Genomic DNA, 17497 nt, shown 5'->3' on the forward strand with positions numbered 1-17497 from the left:
GTAAACTTACTTACACGTATTATCTTGCAACTTTAAAAAGGCATCTATTTCATATGCGGGACTCAGGTGCATTTCGTACCTGGAATATTATGCTGCTATGCAACAACGGAGCGGGCGTTCTATAAATACAATTTATGTGTCAAATAAATTCAAATAAGTTTTCAGTTTCAACACTACAAGATTTACGCAGCTAGGAAATATGGATGTAAGTGTTGGAACAAATCAATTTAAAATAATAATTTTGCATTGTATGGGTCTTATTCTATTCACAAAATTGACTAACTTATGAGCCACTCTACAAAAACAAGAGTTTTTATACATCAAATACATGCACAAATTACATGATCAAAAGTATTTTGTTTCAACAAACTCATCCATTTGGAGCTGCAAAGTTTGATTTACTCCGCTTTTTCGGTGCATAGCCTTGTGTTCCCTGCGCTCCTGGTAGTGTCAAGTTGCCTAAATGTGTCCCAGGGCGAGGTGTAAAGAGCTGAATTGACTACGTGCAAAAGTTCGTTGTTTAAGAAGTTCCACGCTTTGAATAATGGGTACTTTGTGTTACTAGTGCTTTTGTTTCAATACAAAATTTACAAACCATGTTTTTTTTTGTTTTTATGAGTAATTTTTTACATACTTTTCCTATCGAAGGGCATTTGTTTGAATAATCCGGTGTGTCTTTTTTTAGTTTAAACTACCGTCTTTATTTCGGATATTTTTTTAAGTGATATGTATACATATGTTTGATAAAGCGACTTTTAAAAAGAACCTATGTGTCTTCAGTTTTTTTCTCACTACTTATTTCGCTGAGTCACGCCTTAACTGAAAGATGCAAGTTTCGTAGAATAAGTTGCGAGTTGGGAATGGGTTATGTTATGTTTGAAGAAATGTGGTGCGGAATACATTTTGAGACTCGGAGGAGTTTGGCGACGTCGCGTCGTCGTGAAGGTACAACAAGATGGCGGCAAGGAGAGAAGTTTGTTTATGATGGATAGTTTCATGCTTGCACACTTTTGATCTACCGACGCTAAATGTGTCTTTGTGTTGCGTTCGTAAAAGTTGAAGTGCAATGTCATGTAAGTTGTGTTATTTTCAGCAAATCGTAAGCTTTGAGTGATTGCTTCTTGTTGTAATATTAACATGTTTCACGTTGAAATAATGCAATTAATAACAATATCAAATAATATACAAACAATAAGAATGACATAGTTCATGGCTTAATTACCCCTATTATACCCATATTCTATTCTATTCTATCCTATTCTCTGTGGGGGTGTAAGTACCTGCACCTGGCTCTCTCGAGTGGAACCGTTGTGCATATCCCAAGGTCTAAACTGCCTACCTAAGCTTGGACCATTTCCCACCACGCTTGTCCACTGCGGGTTGGTTATCATATCTAGATGTGCTAAATCTAAGATATGCAGGTTTCCTCACGATGTTTTCCTTCACCGTAAGACCCCCATAGAAACTTTGTTAGAAAGTTTAAGTCTTTTTTAAGCTTAGTAAAAAAATAATACTTAGAGCTGTATCGCATAATTGCGACAGTTCAAAAGTGTATGCAATACATGTCTGCAGTTACTCAAGAGAGGTTTACTATGCGCAAAATAAACACGAGAATGAGCCAGCAATAAACGTCACATAACAAAATGTAATCGCTGGCACCGCCGACTCCGGAGCGATGTCTTTGGCATGCGTTTTGAATTAGAATGTGTGTGAATGTCTGCTGTTGTAAGTAGGGCTTTAAATTTAAATTTACCGTCAAACGTGAGTTGAATAATTACATTTTCGACTTCTTTGTTGTTTAAAATGTCTTATAATTTCCACAGTTCTTATATGAGACTCTGCGTCTACTATTAGTTATTTATTAAATTTCAATATAACATTGGATGTTTCTTAGTAATCAAATGCCATTTAACGGGTTCCCCTCATCTCGCCTAATCTTTATTGCCCAAAACTCGTTTCGCATAACTCGTAAGGTCTAAATTTTTTTGGTCGAATCATCACTTTGCCAAGTCTTACGTTGCATAAGGCTCATTTCGCCTAATAAAAAATAAAATAAAGCAATCTCAGTGAAATAACTGAGATTGCTTTGTCTTGACATTTTACGCTCTGTATCGTGTAAATTGTGTTAGTTGTACTTGTACCAAAAAACTATCAACACGCGAAACATAGACACGTACATTACCATTCTTAATAATGGGTGCGAGGTAAAAAGAAATAGAGGAAAAATATTTCCACCTCCGATATCAAACGCAAGTCGGTAATATTTCCTAAGCCACTTCAAAGGGGAGTGCGGGGCGTCCCACAGACACAAGATTTGTATTCCGCGAGCAAAGATGGCGGATCTTCTAAAAAGCTTTCCTCCTCTGCGGACGTGATACTAAACACCAACGCTTTGGGAGAAAAGAGGTAGAATTACTGGCATTATGACTTCGGACAACACTGGCTGGCGAGCAGAATTAGAATGATGCTGTCGTGTCTTGGTCGGCGCCGCGCAATTTGAATTCTGAACGTGATTAGTTAAAGTTCAAATTTTGCAGAGTCATTCTATTTGATTGTATTGTCTTTTGTGTTTCATAATATCCCAGTACATACTTACGTAGTACTTTCTAATTCTGTGCATAAGTTCACAGTGTAGACATTGATTTATACGAGCATTACAAGTTTATGAAAAGCCGCATTGCCAAGCGTGGTGATTATGGTAAAATCCTCCATGGAGTCACGCCCAAAGCTCCGGCCCCCAGTTCCCAGCAGCGCTACTATTCCTGACTAGTAGGCAGGGGGTGCGAAGAATCCTCGGGTTAAGGCAGCGTGGGACGCCTGCCCGCTGGACCGACGATCTTAGGCGGGTAGTAGGTAGTGGTTGGATGAGGAAGGCCGAGGACCGACTGTTACGGCGCTCCTTGGGAGAAGCCTATGTCCAGCAGTGGATGATTTTTGGCTGATGATGATGAGCTTTACAAGTTTATATAATATTAAAGTGCATATCTTTACAGGAACAGTTATTGTAAATTTGTAAAATAAAGGAAGAAACCTTCATATACACAAGTACGCAATAGAATGAGGTAAAAATACAACAACAGCAATAATGAGAATGAGCTCACGAGATATGAACATTACCGTATCATATTAATCCAGCGCTGCAGGAAATTCAAAAGTAATATGTTTCAGTTAAACATCCTAACAGAATGAAGATATGTTTTTCTTTCAAATTAAAGTAATTGTACTACTCTGTGTAAAAAGTATCGGGACTGGATCAATAAAACACTGAATCTGATCTTATAAACTTCACACTGAAAAATATATTGGATACAACGTTATAACTCTATCTATTTTTCGGTGTGTCAATTTTATATCTTATGCAGATTCTCCTAGGTATATTATTTAAAAGATATTCAAATACCTACTCGTTGCAGATGTGCCAAATACGGCCTGTTTAATTTTAAATAACACGAAATGCACCGAAACACCAACACTAGGTGACTGACCTAAAAGCTACAGTGTCGATAAAGATGATCCATTTATTATAATACCAAGCAGTACCCAAGCGGTTCCCAGTAGAATAGCCCAGTATACTGCGGCCATAATTGAGCAGGCTAGGTAGTTGTTAGCTTCTAGACCGAGTCTAGATGCTGAGAAATGGCTTTTGCATTATAATATATTCAATACATGTTACTGTGGATATCGTTACTTCGTATTTTACTAGCGCTACATAATACAGTGTGGTGTATAGTTAGTTTATTGGACAACTGTGGCAGTGTGGATAATGTTTGATATAAAATTTAATTTTACTGATATTATTATGTTGTTTTTGAACGGTGACGTGGTTAGTGTAGCCATTCGATATTGAAATAAAGGGAAAGTTTTTTTGTTACATGACTTTTTACTACGGGGAGCAGATTTTTTCCCTTATTTACAAAGGTCGTGGAAGAAAAGCTGTTCAAAATGACGAGCTGTGTCAACCCCTTTAGGCTTACTATTTAGCAAATGGAAAATAATAATTATCCTTACATTATTTTTTGGAGATTTTCTCCCATGAATGCCACCAGATATTGAAACTTGTTCAGTACCTATAGCTTCTGCTATAGAAATATAGAAATGTACAAAACTGGTGAATCAGTATGTAGTCCCTGCCTTCAGTAACCTGATTAAGAAGTACAGAAATAAGGCTCCAAAAATAACGTTCGATGCTCCCGTCTCTTGTTTATTGACCATTGAGCAAAAACAAAAGCGACCAATAACGAATGGTTTCCACACACTCTGACCCTTGACGCTACGGCAGTCGAAACCCAGCCGTATCACCAAACAGTAACAACTACTTTTCAAAATGCACCTGTAAAACTCTATTGTGTCAGTGGAACGAAGACTTTGTATAGAGGTAGATAAGGGTGGTTTTTGTCGGATAGGCTGGTTAATGTGGTTTGAAGGCTGTCATTGGGAAGTCCGGTTGAGATTTTAACTACATTGTTTTCGGAATATGTTTTGTTCCGCGTTTTTCGTTCGTATGCTGGAGTGTTATCGTGTTGATTAGGCATGTTTGTAGTGTAGTGACCCTTGAATCTAGTATTGTTAGTGATTCGAGCTAGGAAACGAAGGTATTTCGGTTTGTGCTTTTGCAATGTACTTGACGAAAATAAACCTTACCGATTTTAAGTTTCTGGTTTGAACGATTACATAAGATAATATTTATTAATTAATTCACAATATGTGATATTAGTAAGTGTAGGTAATTTGAATAAAAAACTGAGATGAAATTTAGATATTTTCTTGATTCCTACTGAACATTAACAACAGGGGGACATATAACCAAGACAAAGATTGTTCTGGTTCTAACCCAGCTTTAGGCTACTTTGTATAAAAGCTCTTAACTATAACCAATTCTAAACCATTACTATCTTTACTCTAAATTTTATTTTAAGGGGGTATTATCTTGTATCTTGTCTTGTCACACGTTGCCCCTCTCTTTATTTTTCCTTTCAACGTGGTTGTCTGGAAGATATTACTTTTAGCAATAAGTAAATAATAATTTCCATGTTTGTGAAACTGTTTCTGTTTGTGTGGAATAAAGAGTATTTTATCTTATCTTTTATCTTTTAAATTAGTTATCTATTCTATGACTCGCTCGGTTGGTTCAGACGGGGCGGTGCGGTGGTGGAATCAATTTGCGTGGCGACCGACAGCGGCTTACTTAAATGAGTTGGTGGCTCGCCGGACACCACCACATACTAGAGGTTCCCGAAAACTTTTGCCTACGGAACCCTCTTTTTGCTTGCCTTTTTATAGCGGAAAGTATTCAACCTATTGCCATACACCTGTTTGCGATACAAGTGCCTATTTTTTGTATAACTACTTGTTTTTTGCATGGGTTCCGTGGAACTTATGTTATTATCCATATTATTAAGTTTCTATAATAATATATAATCATATACCTAATATAATGTGCAGAAATTCCAGACCAAAATTTAAATCAGTCCACAACAAAATTGGACGGTGAAACGCGAAAATAGAATGGCCGAAATTATAGCTCCCGCCACTACTTCCGTCGAAGTAAATATGTCGTGCCAACACTAATTCATTCACCTATTCTATTTTTTTTAGATAATTGTGGAAATGCGCATCAAAATCAAACCCATTCATAATTGGATAATTTTATCAGAGGGGCCATTATTTTATTTTAGGGACCATTATCGGTCCCCTACAAAGAAACATTTTAAAAAAATTAAATAATGAAATTCAGGAATATAGCTACCGTCTGTAGCAATTAAATAAGACACCGGTCACAGAAAATATAATGAATTTATGTAAAATACTTTATTTATTTACAAATTACGGTAACTCTGTTGTTGTTTTTGGTAACGCAATTGTTTTTCATACAAAAATTGTCTGTCCCTCGGAGCGAGTCATATGAAACAAGCACAACGTGTGTAAAAAATTATAATGGAAATAATTTTTTTGAATATTATAACGAATATGTCATTATTTAAACTTTACTTCACGGTAATATTCATGATTTTATATGAACATATTATGGGACAATTAATATTCCTGGCCGAGTCCCCAAGCCTAAGCAAAAATACACCTACACTAGGTTACCCTAGGAAATTCAATCATAAATAAACTTTTTTTCACTTTCTTACACCTAAGATCATTTGAATGGCTGTGTATTTGTATCGGAGTGCAGGAAGGAGAGCGGGACGGATAAAATGACCAAGTCTTTCGGATGAGAGTCCTGGAGAGAAGCGCGTGTATTTATTGTGACGCCACTGAGTTACCGTCGAAATACGGTGAGTTTTATAGATATTTATTATTTTATTTCATGCAATATATGTAATAATTAGTAACAATTATTAGGGCATTTTGATATCCCATGTATGTGTATTCATTTAAGTACTAACTTCAAATAGGTTATTGTTTTACAACTGCGTTACCGCTACACTTCGTTACTTTTTCAGTAACGCAGTTGTAGCTATAGTAACTCAGGGGTTTTTCTTATAGTTTTCAGGTATCTGTTACTCAATTTATGGTACAAATATAACATTTGAGCATATTATATTGTTACAGTATAACATTTCAGACTCAATGGCGTAAACAGCGGCTGAAAAACAACGGCTTTATAGGCAAAAAAAATGAGAAATATTTCTTAGTATTAAGTTGTTATATTTTCAGCGATTTTAATGTTTGATATTAAACAAAGAGTTCTTTTAATTTTAGTTTGATAGTTTTTTTCACATTATGATTAGTTTTAATTGAAGAAAGTATAAAGATTGTGATTGAGATACCACTGTGTTACCAATTAACCACAGCGTTATCTATTTGTCCCTCGTTTCCTGAGAGTATTCACAAACATTTTAGCTACTCTATATTAGAAAGAATGTGAAACTAAATATAATAATTATAATTCAGCTTATTTAGAGCTATTTCTAAAACTTTGAGCAAAAAAATATGATTATTTTGTCCTTTTTTCGAAAAGTATTGCATTAAAACTTATTGATTGGTAACGCAGTGGGAAACTTTATTATAGAATGAATAACAAAACTGAGAATATTTTGTAATTTAAACTGTTAGATTAATGTTTTTTTTCTTACTTTTTATCTGGTATATGTTTACGAACCAAAATATATGTTCCTAACAATAAAACATAATTTTGTATGAAAGTAACGCAGTAGTATTTTTTTCTCATCGTTCCTCGATTAAACGTCAATAACTTTAAGAAATAGCAAGAAAACATCGCTGCAAATGTATTTAATGAATAATATAAATGTTAATTAACATAAATAAATATTGAAAGGTTAGTTAATAAGAAGTTTATTTTTGAAAAAAATATCTGTAAAAGTATGTCAAATTGTACCCAAAATAAAATAATGGCCCAGAGATGGAGTAAAATTTGCTACGGTGTAATTTCGTAGCATTTCGTAGCGTGCTACGGTACTACGCCGAAGCGGCTACGGATCTCGCTTGCTCAACAATCGCTTCGGTATTTCTGTATTTTCATTTTAATAATATTATGTAACTTAATTTACTGTAAATGTCACTAAACATTATGTGAGTGTTTTTTTTCCCTTCATCAAATAATAATTAGGTATACGTCCATTAATTTTTATACAAAAATCTGTTTCGATTCCCAATAATTCAAACTGACAAGGTGTCAGTGTAAAAAACAGTAACAAAGTGTTTTTACCTATTTGGGTATGATGTGATCCGTAAAAAAGATTTTAAGTTTGACTTGTAGTTTCACAATTGGCTAACCAAACGTAATATTTTATTGCACATAATAATTTCGTTAATTGCACCTGAAAAATATTTAAGGTAAAAAAATTTTTTGATAATAAATATTGTACAATCCAAACGTGAGTACGAGAACGTCACCTCATCCCTTAATAAAAGTACAGGGAGCAATATCAGCCGGTAATCTTTTTAATCATCCAACTATCGTGGAAATATGAATTAACATTTAATACCGCAGATTTTCCGCTGTCGTTGTAACAGAGATTTAATCCTTCATTTCACGAGGATTTAACAGCCTTTCGGATTCCATGTTTTCGGTCGACGTAATAACGGTGTATGTTTTTGAATTTAACTACTTTAAAGTTTCAAATAAGCCCCTTGTCTTTTGATCCGCTATGATTATACTTAAATCTAAGACAAGGGTTAGAATTAGAACGTTATGTACTTAAGTACCCGATCCGAAAATAAAGATTTTTTGTGTGCATGTCCTAACTAAATGTTACTAAAAAATGCAGACTTTAGATCGATATATAACTATCTTAAGATTCAGATTCAGATTTTAGATTATAACAAATCTTCTCTACACTTCGCAAAATAATTCGCAACATGTTATTGTGTGAAAATAATCGACAATAGAAATTCACTCAAGTGCGTCCACTTCATCGGCATTACCGACGCCGTTTCTCCACATTTATGAAAGTCTGTTTGGTCCAATACGCACGACACTGATATGTGCACGCTTACTTTAAAGCAATGTCTATCATTTTAAAGTAAGCGACTTTTGCAGGAAGGCTAAATAGTTAACCTTTAATAAGGCAAAGGAAAAAATAATAGTTCCTACGGTTCAAAACCAATGTTTTTTTTTATTTTCATGCCTTATTTAGGCTTAAATTAAAAATTAAATAGACAAAACAGTACTCACAACATCAATAAGCTGGCTCAGCCGGAGCCCCATCTTGACAGTCAGCCTATCCGAGTTGTTCCCAACTGGTCTGATCAGGCGGTTGTAGTTCGACAGCAGATCGTCGTACAGACGCTTGGCCTCAGGGTTGGCGGCGCTCAGGCGACCCCATAAGCACAACACTGCCACCACCAACGCCAACACCATCTTAGGCTAACACCACCCCTGTAGGCAAGGAAAGAAGGAGTGTTATTGCATGGTTGTGATGTTTTGAAATAAGAAGTAGGCTAACCCCTGTGGACAAGGAAAGAAGGAGTGTTATTGAATGGTTGTGATGTGTAAAGATAAGAAAAAAAACACACACACACACACTCATGCCTTGTACTAATGTATTCCCTTGCGGGGTAGGAAGAGGTGCATTGCTGCACCCACTTTTCGCCAGAGTGTTATGTTAGTCCCAATGTAATAAAGGGGGGAGGGCGGGGGGCTAAAGATAAGAAGTAAGGCTTATTTAGCATCTTAGGGTACCACTACTCCTGTGGGCAAAGAAAGAAGGTATATTATAGCATGGTTATGATGTGTAAAGATAAGAAGTAGGCTAACACTAGGTACCCCTGTGGGCAAAGATAATTATAACGAATGTTATTGCATGACTTTATGATGTACCTATAAAGATAAACTGTAAGTTTCAATTCGTATTTAGGGAAACATTAGAATCAGGACCACTCTAGGTGCACTCTTGTATCTCGTGTCATCGACATGCTAAGACGAATAATATGCAAGTCACCGTGGTAAAATGATTAACCGGTCAGAATTTGTAGACTAAAAAGTTAACGATCATTTTTTTAATCATTATACTGTCTATAACAAATAAATAGCATAAGTTTATCGTATACTCGTACATAATAAAAATACCTCTGCTAATCCGATCACTTAATTACCTCCAAGGTAAATGAAACTACAGAGTCTTAGGATTGCCGAAAAATATAACCTTATTCAGACTCCTTTTGTCCAGTATTGATATAAGTGGAATAATTTCTGCATAATACAAAATGGAGGAGTTTATTAACAATAAATGTATTACCTCTATATTTCATTTAGCATTTATTACTAAAAAGTGTAGTTAAAGTAAGCTTTTAACTGAGTATCGTAAACCCCTTTTAAAACTGTAAACGCAGTGCCCATATAAAATATCTACGTACAATATATTTCGTAAAATACACAAAACCACTTTTCCACATAAAAGCCACCATAACAGACAGAATAATCCCGTTTTACCTTCTAAGACGGATCCAACCCTGGCCCTTATTTACAATGTGATGGGCACTTTTATCGCGTGGCAATGCGGATTGATTTATATTTATTCAGCGGCCTCTAGTGGCTTTATCTTGTAATTAAGCCAGCCCTTCTATACTGTCGGCTAACGGGGTGGAAACCGGCTTATAGTTTCGTGAGGGTCAGTATTAACTACCCAACCCTACTGGTTTGTATCGCGTTTGGATTTACGTTTTATTTTGTGTTACAATTTATTATAATTAGTTACCTAAGGTCACATGTTTTGTTAATAATACTCATACGAAAATAATGTTATTGACCATTGTCCTTTAGGTTTATAGTGCCACAAACTTATCTGTTCCGGTGAGAGCGAACTAAATTGGTCCATATAATCTATGTCAATATGTAATTGATAACATTTCAAAATTTTATACAGTTGAAATTCGAAAACCATTTAGACATATGGCTCTAATATTCACAAAAAAAAATGTTTCCGATTTTTCTATTGATTTATTTCAGAGAAAAACATAAAAATCTAAATTATCATTCGTGACATCACGATGTGGCATAATAATTAAACGCGCTTTTACTTCTAAAACATGAACAAAAAAAAACATGTTATGTCACTTTGACAATGACAATGACAAACATCACTCAAATTTCTGTCACTTTTATGTGTCCTTGTCAATGACGGAAGTTCGTGATTGGTCCTTGCCACAAAATAAAGTTGAAGTTGAAGTTGATTGGTCCTTGTTCATGTCAAGTTAATGTCATCCAACTTTTTTTTTTTAGATTAGGCAGGCAACGAAAATATTTTTATCCAAAGCCTCGACGTGACGTCACTCATACTATAAATATTTTGAACTTTGAAATTAAAAAAATATATTAAAACACAGAAATATTAAGAAATAAAAAAATACAGGTCATCTAAATTTGTGATATCTCGTCGAAAATAAAATAAAATCGGTGAGCATTTTATTTGAAATGTTGTCAATTCATTTAGTAAGTAATGAGGTATGGACCAATTTAGTTCGCTCTCACCGGAACAGATAAGTTTGTGGCACTATAGTGTAAATTATTCAACACCCAGTTTATGATATATTTTTTCGTAAATTTTGGCAGTACATTAATCTAATATGTTATTATTCAAAAGAAAAATACAAAAAAACCTATAACCTATAACTTCTGAAGTTCTGAAGGGGCTCCACTAAAAAAATGGTTACTATCTCTTTACATCTCCCGTCATCCTCCAATAAGAAATTAAAGGTAATTTTGCAATATATTTATAGGTACCTATAATGTAGCTCCGGGTAGGCTAATCAATTATGATAATACAAAGTTTCACCACATTTACGATTCCAGCCATTTTGCGTAAGCTCGCCTTGATTTGGTCCAATGCTCAAGCCCCACTGATGTGTAAATATTGCTGAAATTTTCAAAGGTTGGGCGGAAATTTCCGCTACTTTATTATTACTGAAATAAGTGTTGAAAAAAAGTATTTATTTTTACACGGATAAGGTTTATAATATACGGTAATACGGTATGTTATCAGTTAACAGACGAAAAAGTACATTTGTAATGTATATTCTATATAGATATTTGTGTAATAAAGAGTTAATTAAGTAACTAATTTGTTTATATATTATGTAATTATACTAAACTGAGGTGGACAAGATTTTGCGCTAGTGTAGGTTTTGTTAATGAAATCTAGAACTGAAGCAGAATATGGAAAATACGAGACTTAAACTTTGAAGTTTAATACTTGTTTACGTTTTATACACTGTAGACTCATATTAAAACTGTAGGAAGCGAAACCACAATATAATAACAAAAGCCATGTCCATCGGACCGTGAATAAAACTCAAATGAATGCAGAGCACGCCAAGTTAAACTTTACTGTCTATAAAATAGAGACTCGTTTGCGATTAATAAATTCCTTGCAGAAACAAAATTAAGTTCGAACTCCCTCAAAGGACTTTCAACTCAAACAGTTTGTTGTTAAAGTTGATTTTTGTTGTTTGAAGTGTCGATTGAAAGGGAGATTACCTTTATACTTGGTTTTAGAGTCTTACGATTTTGTTACGAGGCACTTTAAGGCCTAAATTCCTTTAAAATTGTGGTCTGTACCTACTCTGTACGATGTTAGCATACTACTCTTATTAGAGGACACTTAAATTAAATCAAAGGAATATCTACTTTAACACGGTTAATTCAAAATAAATGAATAAATGGGAGATTTTCCACCATAGACAAAGACCGATTATAGATGGCGCTAGTAAAAATTCAAAATATAAATTTGGAAGCTCTCCACAGCTATAATTGAATCCATTTTAAATTTCAACTAGATAAGTTTAATACTGCGGCAGATGAACCTAAGAAACTTATTATAATAACGACCTTTTTTGTACACAGATAAAAAACAATGTTCCTTTGCTAACTGCCGGTTTCTATAACTCTATCTATCCATAACTGGTAGTTACTTTCATACGATTTTGACATAATAAAAAGTAACAATCTGTGAAAATTGTATGAAAGCAACTACCAGTTATCGATAGATAGAGTTATAGAAACTGGCAGTAAGTGCCAATTACTCCATTGTCGGTTATCTAACCGACAGGGATTGATTTATAAATTAAACGCCATCTCCATATAAAATTCATGACAGATGTGTCAAAAGTTAACCACTACTCCCTGGTTATGCTCTAACCGACTATGGAGAAATTGGCACTTAAGACCCCACTTATGAACTCAAACATTACCTACATAGCCTCCGTTTTATCCCCTCAAGAATTAACAAGAAAACATAACACCCTCAGAACAAGCCGAAAACCTTGTCATAATTATAATTAATTAATTATAATTAGGCTCCATGTAGGCACTCCGCAAGCAATTTCCATAGTTTGGATTTTGAATTATGAAAATGAAAATCAGCTCAGCAACACACGACACAGTAAAGGATGTCAGAAGAGCTAGTACGGGGCGCATTTAAGACGTGACAGAGTTTTGCATCGCGCTCACTCACATCGCGCAGCCTCAAGACCGAGCGCGACGGAGAACTCTTGTCACGTCTTAATAGCGCCCTGTGCTACAGGGCCAGGGCTTACCATTAAGACAGAGTCGTCTTGTATAAGGGACAAGATCAGAAAGATTATTGCCAATAAGATTCTTAAATGTAAAATATAATTTCCTACTCTGTGTTGTAAAGAAAGAACGAAAGAAAGAAACATTTAGTTGACACACTGAGACTGGCAAATAAATACAGAAACATAAACAACAACAAAATAAAGACAATAATACATATTTTATATAGAACAAACCAACAAAGGTTGCTGTCCAGTGTGTCAAAACGGCACCAGCTCAGCATATGCTGTGGACAGTAAGGCCAGGTATAGGTATGTAAAAAACTACGTACATAAAGATTTTATTTTCTACGCTTCTCACGTAATCTCCAAAACATAGAAGATTCACAAACGAACCAGAAATATAATTAATTTAACCACGGCTGAAAGAAAATAAAAATTGCGAAATAGAAAAAAATAGTCAAGCAAAAATACGGTTGTTTTCTAACGACAACAAACCATTAAATCTCGACACAGATAGCATCTCTGTCTTGTTTGAATAGAGTTTCTTCTAGAGTACCGCAACGCTAACTTTGCAAGAGAAATAAATGCTAACACAAAGAATAAAGGATAATATGATTTTATTTTTTGTCATGTGATATTTTGTGGATAACCAGAACAAACACTAGTCTTTGATTTAGTTCTTTTTTTAATTAACTGTCAGAAAATCTACCATTCCCAAGGACTTTGTATAATGTTGTATATAAATTTGCATTTCTTTTAAAATCAAAAATAAACTATACAAATTGTGTATACAGAATGACCCCTTCACTGTCAAGCTAACAAAAAAATATAATACATATGTACCTAACAAAATTATTAAACATTGTATGCGCTGATTTTAAATAAACATAGATACATAAATCCTTGCAAGAGTAATAATAAAAATAACGAAAGGTAAAATATATACAGTGAAGCAAAAATAAGGAGTTTCCGATAAAACATTATTAAAAACCAACCTTATCCAAGTAAACAAACTCCGGACCCCACAAAGGATCAAACATTTCTTACAGTTTGCAAATAAAATAGATATAAAACTCCTTTGACCTAAGAGGACATTTTTTCCTTACATAAAGTGGATGTTAATAACAAGGGTTGTGTACAAACGATTGGTTTCTAAGTCGAAGGTCGAGCTCGACATAACTCTCGGCCAGCGTAGTCGGGTAATAACATCGAATCGCATGGCCTTTATTTGCTTTTAGAGCTTGCGAAATGGAAAATTATTCGCTGATTTAGTTCGAGAAAGATTTTTTCTATGCTCGACTACAAAATAGGTAGATTATTCTCTTTGATTTGTAAATCCATGTGGCATCGTAGCATTCGTAGCTCACAAATATAGGTACGATTGACACGGATGTGACTACTCACAGTACATAAAATTCACATTATCAAGGGTACACCCCAATCACAAAAAAGTGCCTAAGTGCTAAAAAAATATCCTCGCATTTTTCCTTAATCTTGGGCTTTGCAAAGATACTAAGGTAAACAGAATGAAATCTTATTCATATTCCGTAGGCTCCCACGGAGTTTACCGGAAGTGTATGGGCGGCATCATCCGCAGACTTCCTCTTTGAATGAGGATCGCGTCATTTGATTTCCGGTTTGTCGATGGCTGCTAGAAGGAAGGTCGCATAATAGGAATAGCAAGTGGAATAAAATAAAATGCTCCTAGTGGTCAAAGAATCGATTGATTTATTTTTAGCCGGCTTCCACGGAGCCATTTTAAAAAACTGATTTAAGAAAATAAGTACCTAGCTTGAATTAAATGTTTATCAGTAAATCGCATTCCAAATGGTATTTGGAACATAGGTGTATATTATTTTATCAGCATTAAACTACAAAAAAAACATAAATACCTACACAAAAATTTAACTATCGGCCATGGGTTGTTCATTTTTATTTTTTTATTTATTGAATTATAGTTAAGAATTAATACATAAAAACAAGCTTAAAGATACTACAATAAATATATCCTTCTGTTCTAAGGCTGGTGAGGAATATGTTATTCGGCCTCCTTTGACCTAATTCTTTAATATTCGTGTATATGTCAAGGCTTCCTCTCCCTCTGCGCCTCTGGTAGCAGCCGTTTGCATGTGAAGGTGATAAATTATTGAAAGCTTAGCTAGAATCAAAGGGTGCCGGTTGAATGATCATTTTGGTTAATGGCGGAAGCCTAATCTTTAATGTAACATGCACATAACATGCTGACGCTTTTATTTAGGTGTTATGAATTCTGAACATTATAACTGAAAATTCAAAACTGCCTATCACTTTCAAAGTTATAATGCTAAGCATGCAAATACATAATGCCCATGTTAAAAAAAACTCCCCTTTTCAGCAGAAATATGTAGTAGTTTCCAAAACAATCACCAAGTTACAAAATATCTCTCGTTTCACAAAATTATAATACAATAACCTAGCAAAAGCACGGGAATTATAACAGTTACATCATTTTCCACAGCCACTATTCGCACAGCCAGTATATTTTATTCACTACGTCACATGGTTGGTTTTCCCCTGAGCACGAACTGGAGTACAAAAATGGTGACACCAACCTACTTGGCGCCATATCTTAACAAAAGGAAAATCTTTGTGAAAACTGCATATCATGGCAGTTATATTCTCTACGCGCGTCTCACTGACTTCTCAACTTGGTAATACAAAGCTAGCTATGCTTTTTGCTAGACTAGGGCCGGTTGGGCCATAGCTAGAGGTACTCTGATAAAATAATTATAAATGCACTTTGCGAGTGGTTTTCTTTATGAAATGGATGTTTATTGGCTGATGGTTGGCAGGTGTACTGTACGGTTTCTAACAACGCTTTTGCGACAGAAATAAGTGATAACACCAAATATAGTTTCTCATGTCATTGTAAGTTATAACACTGATGCGTGACTGCTAGTTCTTCATAAATTTAGGGATTGGTACTTGGTAAAGAAAAACATATTTTACCTGTTGCAAAGTTAGCGTTGTCAGACTGTAGTAATGTTTTAAATCAAAAAAACTTTAACAAATAATTTTAAAGTACGTTTGTATTACAATTATACAGTAATTGTCTAAAACTACTCGTAACCCTACCACTATATTTAATAATAATGTTTCATTTTTTAATAAACTTGAGTGCCAAACGCGGAACAACCCACCTCGAGGGGGTACCGAACGAATAAATCTCCGTGGAAATGGCGCTTAGACGGAGTTTATGTTCCCGTCGACCGGTTATCTAGCCGGTCCGGTGCAAGGCGATGAAGATATGTCCGTTTAGAAACATTCCTTACGGCTTGCTTCGATCTTGTGTGCAATTTCTACAAAATCGGTAAAATGTTACGTTTACACTAAAGGTTAATATAGTGGGCGTAAATTTTGCCTTTGCTTTTCCTTTATAGTCACAAGAATACAGTATTGTACACACTACGTATGTACCTAATATACTCACGATTACTCACAACTGTTATCCCCGGAGGGGTAGCAAGAGGTGAATCGCAAGTGAGCCACCCACTATTCGCTCTACTAACGTTTTTTAATTATAAAAATCGAATTAAACATACCTTATTGTTACAATAAAGCTAACTTACCTCACTGATTGTACCAGGAGCACATAAAAGGCTGAAGACGTGAAGAGAAACAAACTCTAACAATTTTGTCAATCTTCTGATACGTACAGCGCAGTTCATAACTCTCAAGCTACGTGTTTTCATTGCACGAAGTAGTAAATTTTCTGTTGCTACAGCATTTATGAGATTCAGTGCCCTCGGCAGACTCCGTGGCCCCTCAAATATTAAACTGGTTGACGCTCAGTCTTGTCCAAATGTCCGAATTTCGTTTCCAATGTAAATATATCCAACATTTTTAGTGTTCAAATGACTACTTTTAGAGGCAGTGATTTCTACTCGCAACTTCTTTCATGTTTGATCGATGTTTGTCGATATGGCGGCCCGACAGTTGGCCAATGTTGACTTTGTTGGTCGAACAAGTTTACTTACTCAGTAATGAATTAGGTTGTTGGTACTTATTTGGGCAGTTTCTGCTACCTTTCGGAACGTTTTCGATGGCTAGAATTTTATGTATATATCTTCTTAACAAAATTATAATAGGATTAGGTACTTTCTAATTAGCCGTAATACTAATTTGTAAATACATACTCTCAATAGTACGGTGTAAAATTAAAACTGACGACCGAATGGCGTAGTGGTTAGTGACCCTGACTACTGAGCCGATGGTCCCGGGTTCGATTCCCGGCTGGGGCAGATATTTGTTTAAACACAGATATTTGTTCTCGGGTCTTGGATGTGCCTGTAAAATGGCAATAGGCCCGCCCCCTATTACATTGGGACTAACATATCACTCTGGCGAAAAGTGGGTGCAGCAATGCACCTCTGCCTACCCCGCAAGGGAGTACATTAGTACAAGGCGTGAGTGCGTGTATAAAATTAAAACTATAATTATGTAATCGAATTGGGCATCGTATAAACTAAGCCATAAT

The 17497-nt window shown here is 35.1% G+C and overlaps 1 protein-coding gene across 1 annotated transcript in view; it reads right to left on the reverse strand.

Annotated features, from left to right (window-relative positions):
* Positions 1 to 17497, reverse strand: part of LOC105385419 (acetylcholine receptor subunit alpha-like 1) — a 165547-nt gene that overhangs the window by 47392 nt on the left and 100658 nt on the right. The window contains exon 3 of the mRNA XM_038116070.2: positions 8645 to 8848. Coding sequence (XP_037971998.1) covers positions 8645 to 8830 — 186 coding nt within the window. The 5' untranslated portion in view covers positions 8831 to 8848. The remainder of the gene's footprint in view (positions 1 to 8644; positions 8849 to 17497) is intronic.

The sequence above is a fragment of the Plutella xylostella genome, chromosome 21, assembly GCF_932276165.1.
Source record: "Plutella xylostella chromosome 21, ilPluXylo3.1, whole genome shotgun sequence".
NCBI lineage: Eukaryota > Metazoa > Arthropoda > Insecta > Lepidoptera > Plutellidae > Plutella > Plutella xylostella.